Here is a 17592-nt window from a genome sequence, read left to right on the forward strand (position 1 = left end):
TATGGATAGTGATGTGTCAAGATGTGATTGGGTAAGAGGAGACAATTGAGATCGAACACGTCTAATATATGAATTCGTTACTGTTTTTAGTTTTATAATTTTATAAAATCGAACTTTTTTTATGGTAGAACAAGGAACAGGATTGGATTAGCTTAATCCAATATCATTTTTTGTGTTAAAAAATGAACGTGGAATGTGGAATGTGGAATGTGGATAGGATAAAAGATAGTCGCATGCGCACCTCTATTATATGCCTTTTTGTAGGACAACTTATCCTATCTGACGTGGGATGCATAATCTCGCTACTCCAATTCCTTGACTTTGAATTCAAGATCCGGGAGCCGCGACACAAACTCAGGACACTAGTGTCAATGGGATCCCGAGCCTCTACTTTTAGTTCTTGTATATTTAACCGCATTTCACAATATCTAGACCATATCTTTTTCAATTGAACATAATTCAATGCAACTAATCCTACCTCCTAATTCAATGCAATTCAATCCTAATTGCCAAACATTGCACTACTCATGTGGACTAGTGTTCAGGGTAACCTAAAATGGACCGCACCAATATGATTGTATCCTTCATGATAATTGCTTCAAACAAATAGGTTGTTTGGATCAACTTTACAACAGTGAACCTGCATCTCATGATTTATTATAGTTCTTACTATCAGTTTAGAGTATTCAACTCAAAATCGATTCGGATGATGATGCTCGTAATATTTGATACTGATAGATAAGATTTGAATGCATTCTGCAGGGCATGGCTATAGTTTTTTACTTTTTTTTTATCAGGTTAAATTTGATAAATTCTACAATATTTTGTTCTGCCTGACAAGGAGCATCTTATTATGGCATCATAAACATTACAGACTTCATTTCTTCTTCATAATAAAACCTCGAAAACTTCATGCCAGCTGCATGCCCCTTTCACTACTTTAAGATTAATGTTTTGTTTTGTATTTTCTGGATTAAGATTGATCAGCAGAACATAAGCCAACAATGAATCTTTGTTCTAGTGTGGTTCTCTGGGGGAGCTCACCACTCAATTGATTTCTTTTGGTTGTTTAAAAGTTAACAAACTTGGACAAGTAGAGCCAGCTATAGAGTTTGGCAAAGTTAACCTGTACAACTTTTATTCGTAATTTCCCTACGCATCCAAGTCTGCTGGAATTTGAGTGCAAAAACAGTTCTCTCTAGCTAGAGAGTTGTATGTGTAAGTTGTAGAATTGACATGTATATATTTTCTGTGTGAGAAGGATAGATATGTGTGTCGTCTGACTCTGAGGCTGTGAGTTGAAAAGGAATATGTACGGGAGATGCCATATATGCATCTTGCTCCGCACTAATAACATGTGGAGCTGTAATTTTCCATGATGTTCTTGATAGGTTGACACTGACTACCAAACACAAATCTATCGTTGGAGGGAGAGAATCAAGAGAATAAAAGAAAGGGAAGCAAGTGTTAAAAAGGAAACGAATGTAATACCTTTCTTTATCTCTGATAAAGTTGAAGAATCTATACCTAGAAAAATACACCTTTTTCTTCTTCTTCTTCTTCTCCTTTTTCCTTTTAATACCATGTATGGAGGAAAGCAAGGTGGATTATGAAAGTTAGATTTTAAATTTTCTCTCTCTACAACTCCAGATTTTTACTCAGTGTCTGGGAAATTTCTCTGTCTTGCTTCAATTTTTCTGTTGCAGCTTTTCTCAGAATGCTTAAAAAGGGTTTAAAAAGAAAAAAAAAAAGAGATTCACAATTTACTATAATGATTTGAAAGCTAGTTAAATCCAAAACTCTTGATATTTTGCGCTGTCTGTTTCCAATCATTTCAGAGAATTTTCAGCATACAGTATACTTCAGGATATTCTATACGCAGAGGTTGACCGTAGAAAACAACACCAACAACAACAAATAATGAATAAACTGGCTATTCACTTACATTTTGTTTCAAGTTGTGGAGAGAGAGCTCTGTTTCTTCGTTTTTTTTTCCCGCCTTTTCTTCTGCGTGGGGGAAGTACGAAGGGAGAGTATTTTAAGATCTCCAAATGGTCTAGAGTCTGCATTACTGCAATGTTTAGATTTCATAGTTTAAAATGGTATTGTTCTCATTTTGGACATTATATAGTGGCAGTGGGGAAGCAGCAAACTACAAAATTGCACACCAAGACAGAAAAAGCTAACTTCATTAAGAATAGGAAATAGAATACATGCTATAGCTGATCAAATGTTACAGAGCACTAGACACATCAAACACTACATAACTTGCTCAAGGAGGAAAAACAAAAAACAAAAGAAACAAAAGAAAGAAGCATTACTACATAGACCTTGCATGCAGAGCTCACTACAGTACTAATTTGAGCCAATTTATTTTTTTTCCAACATGATATTTGAGTAGTTTTAATTAAGACATAGTCTGCTGCTGGTGAGGCTTCAGCTTTGGGATGAGTTGGCCTTTTAGGTGGAGGGACATGACTTCATTGGTTGATCCCACCAGGGTTCCGCCTATGAACACAGCCGGCACGGGGGCAGTGCACCCCAGCCTCATAAGAGCCTTCTCCATTTCCCTGCCGTCAGGATCTTGGTCAATCTCATGAACCACAGGACTCACCCCAATCTCTTGAAATAGAATGTTAACTGCATAGCACAGGCAACATGAGCTCTTGCTAAAAATCACCACACCCTTCTCTGATGCCAACCTCATTACTTTGTCCATCTTGATAAAAAAAAAACACTTGATCAAGAGTATCTTCCCAATATGGCAAAGTTTTGCCTTGAAGGGAAAAAAAGAACCAAGGAAAAAAGTAGTCCTCTGGATTACCTAAGACTACTAGTTTACTTAAGACTTTATCAGAACCATCGGATCGAATTCAAACTGAACTCGATCCAATGGTTAAATTGGCTTTTGGAGTTATGATGAGGAGAAGAGATAGATAGTAGCTAGGTTGGCTAGAGAGAAGAGTTTGAAGCTTAAGGTTGTTTGAATATTTGAGCTCTCAATTGCTCGACTATTTATAGGGACAGCATTAGCAGGGTGGACTGCTTTTCTTTGAACAAGAAAATTCAAAAGAGGATGGTCTTTATTTAGATGCCCAAACAAAGAAAAGCTACTTTTTAAGATGAAGACTCCAAACATCTATTAGACTGAACAAGTTGCATGGCAGATGTATTTCCTGCATGCAGTACATGCTTAGCTGAAGTGAATTAATATCTCTCAGGTATATGACTGCATATATATTGAGTGGTGTAATTTATATGCGACCTACGTGTATAGCCTATGCACCATTTCTTCAGGTTATACAAATTTAATGGAAACAAACACCAAATATACATATACTCTGTGTCTAGACCCAATAAAAGTAGAAAGTTATTCCATAAGGCAGCTGGGATCAATTTATACCAGATTCCCTAAATCACCTTCCTTGAATCCTTGTGCAGAAAAATGGGGAATGAGATAGATAGATCTCTTTCGGTGGCTGCGATTCTGTTGTGTTGCGCCCACCAACTTGCACGATTCCTTTTCACACATGACACGTACGTGTGGCACACACGTACGTGAGAGAGCTAGCTTAGATATTGTTCATATAGACTGTTAAGTTTCCAAACTTCTCCATGCTCCACATGTATGTGGATAGGCATATGGAAATGATCACCATACGTTTTAGAAGAGCAACTTCTTTTCTGTATAAATGAAGAGGCCAGATATTCCTCTTCTTGGAGCAAGCCTTTTTAGAGTATAATGAGTCATCAATCAGCATATATAACATATCAGTGAAAATCTAAATTCTTTTGATGTTCATATCAGATACTCCTGCGGAGATTCTGATTTATTAAATTGCTTATTCTTTATATAGATGAAGGACATATGGAAGAACTTTTTGGCCTTTTGGATTTGGAGGAATACAAGGCCCAAAAAGGTTAGCTATAGGAGCCTAAGGCATCAAAGCTTCATTGTCTCTGATCCCTCAGTAGCTGTCATGTACATGGCTTCCCATAAAATTCACTTGGCATGTAGTCTCTGGGGAATTCAAGGGAGAGAGCCCAACCGTCAGAATGCTGAGAACCACCCAACCATTTCATCTTTTCCTTCAAAGATTAACCTGCACCCACGGCCGTGTATATATATATATATGTATGTATGTATGCAAAGAAAAGATTCTTATCTTCCATGCATATACAAACTCACATAATAACAGAAAAAACTTTATAGCCTTTCACATTTCATAGGCAAATGCGATTCTCAGTTTTTCAAACGGGGACCCACCTAATCTAGGGGATATGTTTTTTGTATTGGAAAATCTCTTATCATTGATCAGATGATCAGAAATCTTGATCATGATAAAAGGTTACTGTTATGCTTGGTTGAAACTTAATTTTATTCTAAAATTCTTAATTTTATTCTAAAATTTTAATCTAGCTTAGCATGGAAAAAATCTTTTGTGAACAAATGAAAAACCTGCTGCAGTTTAGTTAGTCAGTCTTATCATGAAATTTTATAGGTGGCATTCTCCCAATTTTCTTTCCCAACCTAGGTGGCATTCTCGCATTGGACAACGATGTGGGGTGCATATCAGTTGCCACCTAAGTTGGGATTCCAAATACATAAATAGGTCAATGTAGTTAGATCCATTGCTGATTTGACAGATAGGGAAAATTGCAGTGTCCAATTACTTGTAATGTAAAAGTAGAAGATGTTTTGATGGAGAAAAGTTTCAGAACTCTCCAGGATATACTTTTCATATGATCTGACTTCATTTCACATACATAGAATGCAGCCAGGGAAGTTACATACATAGTAGAAAAAGAAAAAAGGAAAATATACCTCAACACTCATTTTTCTTGAAGCATGGTATTTGGATTCTTTTCTGTGTATACTTAGAGCTAATTAACAGAGCATTAACTAGCATAGCTTAATTTCTGTGTAATATGTGTAAGCTGCTAGCTAGCAGCCTAGCTAGAACCAGATAGCTTTTGCATCCTTGAGCATTTGTTTTAGAGATCCATCAACATGATAGGATATGATATCCTTTGATGAGCCTACATATTTCCCACCTATGAACACAGCAGGGAGAGCAGGGTTGCAGCCCAGCTGCCTCAATGCCCACTCCATGTCCCTCCCATTGGCATATCGATCGAGCTCGTGAATCGCAGGGCTTGCACCAAGCTCATAGAAAAGTGATTTCACGCTGTGGCATATGCAGCATGAGCTCTTTGTGAAAATCACAGCAGCCTTCTCTGAAGCCAACTCTCTTACACTCTCCATTTCTCTAGAGAAAACAAAGTATACTGACTAATGCAAACACTGTAAAGGGCAGAGAAATCACTAGCAATGCTGATCACTTCTGCAAATCAAAACCCAGAAGCGGAAACTCTAATTAAAGATTTGTTTGTGATGGGAAATGCTATATGCAAGAGCAGCAAAAGCAGATGTACTAAGAGCTTAATGGCTAATTGGTTTGAGGGTTTGCTTGCTGTAGTTTGGGATGGATCAGCCTATTTATAAAGGCTGGAGAGGCTGTTGGATGGCATTGTTTAATCTTGAGAGAAAAAAGGAGAGAGAAACAATTAAGAACCATAAAATGGATAAGACACAGAAAGTAGTAGCTGCTTTAGATATTTGTTTGGATAAGAAAAATGCCCCTGATGATTTGCGTGATAGCGACTCTGCTATATGCTATAAACAAATTGCATGCAGCATATATACAATATAATTTATATATATATATATATATATATAATCACACACATAGACACAGAGTAATGATAATTTTCAGTCTATTTAGAGATCTCCTGGAATGTCCGTACTATGAACAGTGTTGAGAATAAGAATCACACATATATGTTCATATTAACGCACACTTTCGGCCCTGGTTGGTTGCATCATGATATACTAATTAATTCATATTAATATTATTTCTTGGTTGGTTGCAAATTAACTCTTTTGGGAAGAGGGGGACAACAAGAATGAAATTTATCCCTAGCGTTTTTCTTTGCATTTGTTTTTACAAAGTCAGAGACTAGCTAGCTAGCTAGGAATTTTAGACCCCACTTTGGCATTGTGTACAGAGACAAAACGTACACCACCAATAAACCCAAATCTTTTTTCTTTTCTTTTTTTTTAAGAAGAAGGAGAAGAAGAAGTGGGGGAAAATGCAGAGATAAAGCTGGTTAATCAATCTGGTTTTTGTTCGGATTGCATTGCATGTTGCAGTACGTGGCTGATGTGGAGAAGGGATAGAGTTTATCCAATTGAATTTCACTTTCCTTTTCTTTTCTGATATGGTCCCTCCATCAAATTCACAGATCTATATTTTGATACCTATAATATTAATATTCCTTTATGTGTCACTGCGTAAACAGCCCTGCAAGCAATCTCATCCCAGAAATTCCAGGGGAAAAAAATAAGTCTTCATTCCATGACACTGAAGATTGGGAATAAATGCATCTTCTTGATTGTTCTGCATGATCTTCTTCCTAATATTAAAATCCGGAATATGGCACGTGTCTCCATATACCCATCTCAATCAAAAGAATAAAAATAAAGCCATTCATCATCATCATTATGTATCACATTGACAACTTAGCATTGTCCTCATCAGTCGACATGCATCACAACATTGACAAGGCATTTACAATTGGATAACTCGCCGTTTCATTGTCTCCTCTAGCCACCTCTCTCCTCATACAGAGAGAGAAGGAGAGAGTGAGAGCTACTCCACCCATTTAATATGGCAAAGGGTAAGAAAGGGTTAGGACAGACACTATTTACATAAATAGAAGTTGCCTTTACAAAAAGCAATGGACAAATACTATTCACTTTTGGGTTTTTTTTTTAAAAAAAAAACCTAAACAATTAACTTGGATAATTTTTATTTATGCTTTGTTTATGTTTTATTTTTAGTTATGCTTTGGTTGTGGGTTTTTTTTAAAATTATATTTTGTTTGATGTATGGAATGTGTTGAAAATAAAAAAATAATAGAAGGAGAAGAAATGATATGAGGATTTTGTGTTGAAAGTGAAGAAGAATGGTAGTTCAGAAATTTTTTCCTAAAAAAAGCCCAACCGTTGGATTTTTTTTTTTTAAAAAAAAAAATTTTAAAGCATTGGTGCACTAGAACGGCCACGTGGTAGAAAAATTTTGAATTACTGAGCTAACGTCAGCAGCCTTCGAGCTCAGCCTCGAGTTGGTTTCGCCTGCAGGCTGGCCCAGTCTCACGGGACCCATGACTTGCCCAGGCTTCACAAGCCTGCTGGAAGCTGCTTTTTGGACTCAGGCCCTGTCTTGTCAGGGCTGAGTGTTGTTGCTGGAATCGCTCTAATGAAACAGGATAGAGATGCATTTTTCCTAGATAAGGGTGGGTGCATTTCAAGATTTCTATAGTGAGGGTCTTATATATAGCATTTATGTGAGGTCTTATCTCTTAATCATCGGATTAAATTGATTAGTCGTTGAATCAAATTGGTTAGCTTGATTCAACGGTTAAAAGATAGGACCACCTAAATGTCATATATAAGGCCTTCACTGCAGAATGAGTCGGGGGCATTTGTGGGATTTGGTTGGGTTGGGGAGTGGGTGGGCTTCAACCCATTCGATCGATTTCCTGCTTAAATTGTGCTGTGTAGGATGGGCTAGATAATGAACAATAGAGGGACGTTTTGGGCCCTATAGCTTGATTCTCTTTTACTTTTTATCCCTTTGCTTGAGAATTTTTACTTTTCTCCATAACGGGAAAATATGCCTCAAAAAATTCAGATTATATGCGTTAAACCCAAGCAAATCTAATAGGTTCTATGTGTTCCTCTGCCGGTGCTACAAGATCTTACTTACCCAAATATTCTCTAACATTTGTGATCTCTTAACATAATCATACGTTTAAATTAATAAAATCATTGAAAGATAATTATAAATTTCATCAAAATTATTTTAATAATATCTTTGTGTGTCGAGATTGAAAAATATATTTTTTACTAAAAAAAATTATCAACATTATGAGTGGGTTTGTACACCATGTTCATACAAGAAAAATTTAAGTAAGAACTTACATGTTACGTGACAGATACCATTAAAATACATTTATGTATTAAGAAATCCTAATTATAAATCAAAACCTACGACGCATGACTTAATGTAACTGGTGACTTACCATGCTAACCTATAGCACAATAGAGAAAAAATTGATGATAGCGTTACATTCGCGCCTTCCCATTTAAAAACTTTATATTATAATACAAAACAAAACCCTCGAATTAATAGTCAAATGTTTCCTTATATATAATAATATTTAAAAAGAAATTTCCTTTAGCTCTCCTCAAGCTCAATTAGGCTTTGCGGAGAGAGTGTATAATCGGAATTGGACCCTAGGGTTAGGGCTTTGCAGTGATAACGATAAATTTGGAGGCTTCAGCTTTCGGTCGGCGTCGAGGTTGAAAGAAGGACTCTCGGGTAAGTAGATTTCGTTCTACCTATCAGCTAAAATAAATTTGGAATTTCAAGTTCATAGTCTCAGCATGATATTCAAGCACCCAAACCGTTGGTTCACATCCTTGAACCGAAACAGAGTTTTAATTGTCAAATGGTTGGATTGCACTTGGTTAGACTTACAGGTTCCATGGGTGTGGAATTTGATTATCTCAGTTTGGGTTAGTATATTTTAAGTTGTTTATTGTATCCCTTGGACTTTAAGTGAAGTTCCTTGTATATGGTGGTCTTATGTTTCATGTTTGGATTTGGTTTAGTCATGAAAATTTCTTACTTTCTTCTTTTATTAGATGTTGGGTTAGGCCTGGGTTTAGAAAAGTTTGAAACTTTATTATCTTATTGATGGACATAATACTATTATTGTTCAAAGTGGCTTTCAGGATTGCTCAAATGGAGGATGCCCAAGAAGTATCTGAAACAATGTCAGACAAATCATCTGAAAATACACAGGAAACTCGTGATGAAATGCTTTCGAGGCACAGGTGATTTGCTCATCAAGTCTGCATTTTTATCACTTGTTCTCTTTTAGTTATTCTTATGATGTTGTATTTGGCTGGTGGTTACATTGGTAATGCAAATACGATCTGTTATTTACATGTGTATGCTAGTCAAACGCACTTTGTGGTTGACTAATACGAAGGTTTATCTTCAATATATTTGAATTGATGAAATTGTGTTGTTGATGCGTTTTCATGTTCTCCAAGAAGTGGTTGATGTAATAAGAATGACGACATATTATAGGTTCATTGAGGCTGGTGTCTAAAAAATTGGCGAGGTCGACTTTGTTAAGTTTCCCATAGATAATTCTGGTATTCCCCTTTGACATGTCTGTTTATACAGGAAAGAGATATCAAAACTTCAGGACAAGGAAATTGAAATGAAGAAGGCAGCTGCCAAAGGTAGCAAGGCCGAACAAAAAGCTAAGAAAAAGCAGGTGGAGGAAGAGATTTCTCGGGTTTCTGCTAAGCTTAAAGAAAAACATGCTCAAGAACTTGCTTCATTAGGCTATAGCACTAGTAATGGAACTGAGAAAGCAAAACTTGACAATTTAGTGAAAGCCATAGCTGGTGTTTCTGTCACCAGTCAACCTGACCAAGCAAAGCCCAGCAAGAGTTCAAAGAGGCGGGAGAAAAGAGCTCAGCAAGATGCAGCTAGGGAGCAAAGAATTCAAGAAGAGCAGAGCAACCTTGTAAGTGATCGAATGATTGAGAATGAGAAGCTAGAGAAAAAGCTTGAACCCCTTGGTTTGACCATTAATGAAATAAAGCCCGATGGTCATTGCCTCTACCGAGCTATGCAGGATCAGCTGGCCCATTTTTCCGGAGGTTCATCACCCCACACGTACCAAGAGCTTCGAGAAATGGTGGCTGCTTATATGAGGAAGCATGCATCTGATTTTCTCCCATTTTTTTTGTCAGAGAATCCAGTAGATGGAGATTCTGAGGATTCACATGCAGAGAGGTTTGAGAATTACTGTAAAGAAGTAGAGTCAACAGCGGCATGGGGAGGGCAGCTAGAGCTTGGTGCTTTAACTCACTGCCTTAAAAAGCATATCATGATATACTCAGGATCCTTCCCTGATGTGGAGATGGGCAAGGAGTACAAATCAGATAGCAGCAATACGGATTCTTCTGATTCGAGTATTATGTTGTCATACCATAAGCATGCATTTGGGCTTGGTGAGCACTATAATTCTGTGGTTCGAATATGATCATCGAATAGCCGGTGCAACCACAATGCAAACACACTTGGTTTTCTCATCACTTGGTTTGTAATTTGTGGTGTGAACAAGCACTTTTTGAGCTCTAAACTAATTATTGATACTACAGTAGACAGTGGTTATATTCAGATTGGTTTTCCTTAAAAGTTTTCTACATCTTCTGGACTATGTTTTGTAGTCAAATTTTTGTCTCTTCTGACTTCTCTGTGGCTCGTTTATGTCGAAACTTGAGTACCCAGCATGAATACAAAATTGGCCACAAATTGTAGGTTCCTATAGAGGCCCAGGGCCAGAGATTCTCACATGCCACATCCATTTTTTATCCATCCGAGAAGTCCATTGATACATTGCATGCAAAACGAATTAATTACTCTTTATTCTTGCCTTATTTCTTAAATCTGTTTTTGGACCAATACATTTACTTGTAAGTACTCAGAATATGTATTATTTGGTTCCATTGAAGGGAATCAAAACCTGAACAAATCCTAATCCTTGCCCCACATTCTCTCATCGCTTGGGCGTCAAGGGCTTGGCAACAAACACTAATGTTGAACAAAAGAAAATTTGGAAAATCACTAAAATTGTAGGTCCCGTTTTGATAACCATTTTAATTTTAGTTTTAGTTTTTATTTTTCTCTAGAGTACAAAGGGAAAAAAGGGAGAATGAGAGTGAAGATGAGATTGAGAGGGAGGAGTAACAAAAAACCAAAAATCTATTTGAAATTGCTTTCACTTTCACGTTTTTGTTTTCATGTTTGTTACTCCTCCCTCTCATCCTCTCCCTCAATCTCATACTTATTCTCATTCTCACTCTAATTTTCCTCTACACTCTAGCATGAAAAATGAAAACTAAAAACTAAAATTGAAATGGCTACCGAATGGACCGTAGCATATAGCATATGCAAAGTGACAACCGCCCACCTCACTCCTCTAAAGTCAAAACCTAGTTGATGATGAAATATCTTCTTTCCTTTTTTGGATTAGTAAGCAAACTATAATATATATTAAAAGATAGCAAATAGAGTTGCAAAAAAAGGCAGAATTCTTCTCTAAACAAGTAGCAGCCAGCAAGCACTCTTTGATCTTTATCTAATCCATTCGGGATGCTATCGCATTTGTTAAATTCTACATATCCCCAACCGTGTCCACTCGTACTACTTTTATTGTCAAACTCAAACATATATTATAACATTAATTATCCATAATTTCTGTTCTAGATTATCCTTCTTTCTTTTCTGCATATGCATGCATAATCTTGACGTTTAGGGTTGACAAACTTTATACATTGGCAATGAAATCAAATGGGATGGATAGCTGAGATCATTTTGGTGAGGCGGCGAATATACCCAAAGCAAATCCTTTTCTGGGCAATTGTTTTGTCAGTGTGTAACTGGCTAGTTTCAGAAGAAATAATATCCATATATAGCTAAGGAAAGAGCTTTTGTGAAAGCAATCTTCTTTTGGAACCTCATGCTCCTCTAATCAAACCGGGCCCAAACATATTTAATGTAATTGGAACACGAGATAATTGGTTTTTTTATATAGATGGAATCGAATTGGAACCAAGATGATTGATGACATATATAAATTTGACGCCTAATATTATTGTTCCAAAAGAAACCATTGAAATCTTGATACATATATAGCCTAGCAAGTTCAAGTTGGACCTGAATTATTTGGATCCTAGTTTCTTTTTAATGTTTTATTATTGGGTGGATTTTCATGCTGCCCAAGGGGCAAGTTAACTGTTAACCTACCTTTAATCAGATTCTTAACTATGTATGTACGTAAATTATTGTTTCTTCCTTTCTCTTGACTTTATTTTCACGCTTTCGGATCTCTTCAATTGAACTTGAAGAGGACGTACACGAATCTTGTTATCCTACTCATTCCATAAACCCATCTTCTTCTCCACTATAACTGTACCTAGATGCTCTAGAATAGATGATGAGACCTGGGTTGTAATTGATAAATACCAAAATACCCTTTAGCTCACTTTCACTTAACTAAACCCTTGCGTTGCGTTCATGTATATCTTAGCAATAACAATAACAAAATAAACCCCACTAGTGGAAAAAGCCTTGACTTGTAGATAAGAGGTTTCATGTTTGAATCCCATAGTTTTATGTGTGAGAAATCTCCATTTCCTATAGTTTAGACTACTGCTTGTACTAAAAACAAAATAAACCCCTTACACACATAGACATTAATTACTTACAAACTCAAATTAAACCTTAGACAGTAATTAAGTTTATTTTTGTAATAAATATTAATTTGGTTAGGGATAAAATGCATGCAAAACATGAATCTGGTGCTTGCAAAGGACAATGTATATATATATATATATATATATATATATATATATATATGGCGGCTATAGATTGTTTGGTACGTTAAGGGTAACTTGGGAACTCAGAGATCCCACAATATGCTGTCACAATTTGCATGTAAGTATATGTATATGCAACTTGTTTATTCCATGTGCATGACCCTTTCACAATGACAAGTTTCACCTCAACCTTGCCAAAATGCTGGGCAGATACATATATATGCATGCACATACCCAATTTCATATAAACATGCAAAGTGTTCAGCTGATCATGTCCTGCGCAGAACCAAGTAATCATGCATGCATAAAGGGTAATTTGGAATCGAATTACATAATCACTAGCTAGCTAAAAGCTTCTATATTCTATGTCGATCAAAGTTTTAAACATTGCAATCCCCCACCGCACTGAACAATGATATGAACCAGTATAAATAGACCCATAATGGATCTCAAGTTCCTCATCAAACAAAAACCTCAAGTCAATTCTCCAATTAAAAAGGCAGGTAGCAAGAGATCGAAGCGATCGAAGAGAGATGGACATGGTGGCAGGATTGGTGGATGAGAAGCCATTGGTGATCTTCAGCAAGAGTTCATGTTGCATGAGTCATTCAACAAAGTCATTCCTACGTGGGTTTGGGGCAAACCCTACAGTTTACGAGCTGGATCAAATGCCAAACGGGCAGCAAATCGAAAGGGCGCTGCTGCAGCGGGGTTGCAGGCCAAGTGTACCAGCTGTGTTCATAGGCCAAGAGTTGGTGGGAGGTACGAACACAGTCATGAGTCTCCATGTACAGAACAGGCTTGTCCCTTTGCTAATGAGAGCTAAAGCTATTTGGATTTGGAACGATCGATGATGATTAGTAGCATAGACTTACTATGCACACCCAGCAGATGTATATTGATAAAATGGCCGGCCTCTATCCAATATAGGAGGCTCGGTCCATCTTTTTGTACTTCGATTTGCATCAGTTACTAACTAAATGAGAACTACGTACGTACTGTTATGTTTTTGATGGATTATCTTTATGTATATATGTATATGTAGATGTATTTACAGAGGCTTCATCGAATATATATAACCCATAAGTAAAGATCGGATACATACGATTATCTATATAACTTACATGTAAGTAAGCTAATGAGGTCTAGTCTTGGTGGAAAATGATCTTAATTCGGAAATCCGTGATCTCAGGTTCGAACTTCCTTGGCACCTTGGTATATAGTGAATGAGAAACTCCCTTCATTTTATAATTTAGACTATGACTTGTATTCAAAATAAAATAAAAACATTACATGTAAGTAAATTAATCCCTACAATTGAGCTTGATCGCGTGAGAGTTTGGTATAGAATAGAATGTATGAGTCTACAACTCTCCTTATCAATACACACATATTCGCCTCATGGGATGACATAAAGTAAAAGAACAACGTAAAATCAAAAAGTTGACATATGATTTCAGAATGTTTGAGGTTATTTCAGCTCCACAAAATAAAACTACTTGTACAATACCAGTTGATCATATTTATACACTATGTTCATATAACATAAGTAAAGCCCACAATGGTACCAATACACAATATGATCAAGTAATACGACTATGTCTTTACATGTTATAATATGGTTAGACATCGAGTTTATATGCGTTACACTATAATTAAGTCACTGTGTACAATTATACCACGTGTCTATATTCGAGTAATTCACAGAAATTTATCAATAATCTGATGAACACGTGTTGCATGAGAGAGGCCCTAAGGATATGATCACATTACGCGAGAAGGACAAGAAAATATGGAATAGCAACCCACGTGATGACAAGGGAAAGACGAAAACAACTTACTAAAGCTTTACGCGTACAAAGATGCTCTCCATCCACCTTTGGAATTTTCCTAAACTTTGATTTTGTCTTTGATAGCTAGTGTGTTGCAAAAAACAAGATAGAAATTCCATCTGTTGGACCAAAAGAAGAAAAGATTTTCCACCTCATGGAATATTATTTAAATGTGAGCCTAATAAATCGAGATGTGTATAAGTTTTATAGGCTGCAATCTCAGAACGTTTGTGTGATGCCAGGAACCGTCGACCTTGCAATCATGTATATGTATATATGTATGTATTCTCTCTCTCTCGACATATGTTATCCACAAAAATATAGATACAGTCCCCACTTATCAAAAGAAAATTCACATTCTATATATCCTCCAGATGAATTTGAAATGGAGCTAGCTTAGGCTTATTCTCCTGCAAAAGCTTTCTGTACAAAAGAAAATGTTGATCACTAAATTTTTGCAAAAGGTTATCAAACGGGCCCTAAGCAGAAGTTTACTGATCAACATGAAATAAAAATGTTGGTGCATGTAATATATTATGGTATGTCTTTCAAAATCACAAGAATATTAATTCGTACGTAGATTAGAAAGCAAGAATATATATGATGATTTGATTACTTAATTAATCACTGCAAAATGAGCTCAGGTATCAGGTTCATCATCATGATGTTGCGGTTCATCTAAAATCGTACCTGCAGACAAATCAAACTTTAAATAAATAAAAAACCTAGCTAGTCCTTTTCTTTCAATCACATGCAAGCATGGACATATATGCTCCTGAAATCCAAATCAATCAGAATCAAGATCAAACAAAATCAATTCTACATTGACTGTTGATAATGAACTAAGTATTAACTGATTATTAAAATGTTGACATCGGGAATAATTAAAAAAAATCTGAACTTGTACGTATAAGGAATTTCTTATCCATATCCATCACTGGCAGCAACTTATGATATTGATAGCAAATCACTTGAACTAGTTACCTACCTACTAATATAATTTAGTGACAATTGCAATAAGAATCGATCCTCAAAGTTTTATTTTATTTTACTTTAGATTTAGCTTCTGTTCATTGGACTGTTCTACAAAAGGTACAAAGGTCTTAACAGGAAACTAATCAATGATTAGGGATTGACTAGATGTCCTAAACCCTATAATTTAATTATAAGGGTTAATGACCCATGTCCAATCCTTTTGGTCAATATTCAATGGTCAGAATTTGTGGGCAGCAACCGACTATACGTTTGGGAGTTCGAATATTTCGAATATTTTGAAGAGAAATATCACTAAACTAATAATTAGTTGAATCAAAAACCATATACTAATTTACTACTTCTAGCTACGATTTACACAGAATATTATCAATTCTATCAAGAGGTGGGGTGGGTCCTTGAGGTATCTTCTCCTACTTGTACGGTAATCACGTGGATTAAGTAGGGGAAAGATAATCTTTCTTAAGCATATATGTTATCCCTCCAAAGTCTATTTTACTTTGTTTCTAGCTCTCTCTCTCCAATAGATCGCTTTGGGTTTGGTTCAACTGAAGTGGATGGGAATCTTTGCCCCCTTTGGATAAACTCATCTTCTGTCTCCACCTTAGCAGAATATAGAGTAGATGCTCCCAAACACTCTCAACACACCTCCATATGTATGGCGAACTTTCAAACCTAACACATGGACAACACATATTCTGTTATTACGTGGGAATATGTGTGATCGTTGGGCCCAACACATGAAGTCTTGCTCTGATACCATGAAGGAAGTTGAGATACCACCCCAAAACCAATTGGCGATGGGGGAATAGCCCAAATCCTTATAAACCCAGGCTATGTCCCTTAATTTCTCAACGTAAGACAAACACTCTCAACAATTAGCAGGTGTTCTTTAATTTATATATGTCTAAAATATATTGGCATCATTTCCACTGTCTCTACCTGCAGGTGGTGAATATGCCAATCCTTTGGGTCTACAGTGACATCCTCCAATCACACCCTAGCTTTATTCAAGGCCAGTGATTTTAACACTTAGCGCTATTTGCAGTCCTCACGTGAATTGTAAAATATTCTGTTTGAAGTGCATATAACTAAAGAAAGAGTGCCAAAATCGGTTTGGTCATATTTTGGAGCTAACAATTTGCAGAGAGAGCCAAAGTTGGTCTGTCTTTATCGACTAATCATGCTTAAAGATAAAGCGTGATGATATGAGAATCCGATCGATGACTTTTTCTGGTGATCTAATATTTTATTCGTTACAATGCAACACATGCACACTATAAAGAGACCAACATGAGAGATCTAAATTCCTCACAGCAACAAGCTATACCTAGCTATTAGCAAGCTAGCTCCACTAAATTCACAATTCACAACGCTTTTAATCCGCATTGTTCCAGGCTCCGACTAGCATTCATGGATACGATAACGAGCATGGTGGCCGAAAGGCCGGTGGTGATCTTCAGCAGGACCTCAAGCTGCATGAGCCACACCATCAAGTCACTGATACGTAGCTATGGGGCAAACCCTACAGTGTACGAGCTGGATGAAGTTGCAAATGGGCAGGCTATTGAAAGGGCACTGGTTCAGCACTTCCAATGCCAACCAAGTGTGCCGGCTGTTTTCATAGGGCAGCAGTTCATTGGTGGAGCTGATCAGGTCATGAGCCTCCAAGTCCAAAACCAGCTTGTCCCACGGCTCATAAGGGCCAACGCTATTTGGGTTTGGAACAGAACCTGAATAACATTTTCCTACAAATTCCTCATCTATCTACAATTAATATAATACACATTATATTATTATACTCTTATATATAATAATAATAATAATAATAATAATAATAATAATAATTTCAAGACGTACCTACGTACGTCCACTAATTAACAAAGCTCAAATAACAGTTTTTTCTGTTCCCTCCTAGCTTTGTTTACTCTTTAGTTTCTTCTTGTCTGGGCAAGGCTGAAGTTAGTTTCCTCTTGGTCTAGGTTTGAAGAGGATGAGCTTATTATTTATATATGTTTTCAGTTCATGTAATCTCCCTTAATTATATTATGTATGTCCAATAAAGGCAGCGGGTTGAACTGCAATGGTTGATCTATCTATAACTGTGATTAATTAAGACTATTTATAATTCACAGAACTATGAAACACTGTGAATGCTGAACTTGCATCAAGCTCAAAGAAAATCAATGAAGAAGAAAATGGTTAGGATGCCACGAATCGATCTTGCGTTTTGCT

At 36.5% G+C, this 17592-nt stretch overlaps 5 protein-coding genes across 7 annotated transcripts; 3 read left to right on the forward strand and 2 right to left on the reverse strand.

Moving 5' to 3' along the window:
- Positions 1-2320: 2320 nt before the first annotated feature.
- LOC117637752 (monothiol glutaredoxin-S11-like) lies at positions 2321-2965 on the reverse strand. Its single transcript, XM_034372752.1, has one exon. It carries the CDS (start codon positions 2717-2719, stop codon positions 2408-2410), a length of 312 nt encoding a protein of 103 aa, XP_034228643.1. The 5' UTR covers positions 2720-2965; the 3' UTR covers positions 2321-2407.
- Positions 2966-4841: 1876 nt separating this feature from the next.
- Positions 4842-5389, reverse strand: LOC117637726 (glutaredoxin-C11). Its single transcript, XM_034372708.1, has one exon. The coding sequence runs from the start codon at positions 5264-5266 to the stop codon at positions 4958-4960; it is 309 nt and encodes a 102-aa protein (XP_034228599.1). The 5' UTR covers positions 5267-5389; the 3' UTR covers positions 4842-4957.
- A 2899-nt stretch (positions 5390-8288) lies between these two features.
- Positions 8289-10466, forward strand: LOC117638874 (OVARIAN TUMOR DOMAIN-containing deubiquitinating enzyme 5). Of its 3 annotated transcripts, none has more exons than XM_034374031.1 (3): positions 8289-8447; positions 8854-8965; positions 9324-10466. In XM_034374031.1, the coding sequence occupies exons 2-3, from the start codon at positions 8874-8876 to the stop codon at positions 10192-10194; spliced, it is 963 nt and encodes a 320-aa protein (XP_034229922.1). In that variant the 5' UTR covers positions 8289-8447; positions 8854-8873; the 3' UTR covers positions 10195-10466. The 3 variants fall into 3 exon arrangements, with proteins under 3 accessions (XP_034229922.1, XP_034229923.1, XP_034229921.1); XM_034374032.1 differs by having other exon boundaries at positions 8864-8965; XM_034374030.1 differs by lacking the exon at positions 8289-8447 and having other exon boundaries at positions 8455-8965.
- Positions 10467-13018: 2552 nt separating this feature from the next.
- Positions 13019-13386, forward strand: LOC117638175 (monothiol glutaredoxin-S1-like). Its single transcript, XM_034373297.1, has one exon. It carries the CDS (start codon positions 13066-13068, stop codon positions 13384-13386), a length of 321 nt encoding a protein of 106 aa, XP_034229188.1. The 5' UTR covers positions 13019-13065.
- A 3300-nt stretch (positions 13387-16686) lies between these two features.
- LOC117637962 (monothiol glutaredoxin-S1-like) lies at positions 16687-17423 on the forward strand. The gene has a single exon (XM_034373031.1). It carries the CDS (start codon positions 16771-16773, stop codon positions 17092-17094), a length of 324 nt encoding a protein of 107 aa, XP_034228922.1. The 5' UTR covers positions 16687-16770; the 3' UTR covers positions 17095-17423.
- Positions 17424-17592: the final 169 nt, after the last annotated feature.

Source organism: Prunus dulcis, chromosome 8, assembly GCF_902201215.1.
Source record: "Prunus dulcis chromosome 8, ALMONDv2, whole genome shotgun sequence".
In the NCBI taxonomy this organism is placed as follows: Eukaryota; Viridiplantae; Streptophyta; class Magnoliopsida; order Rosales; family Rosaceae; genus Prunus; species Prunus dulcis.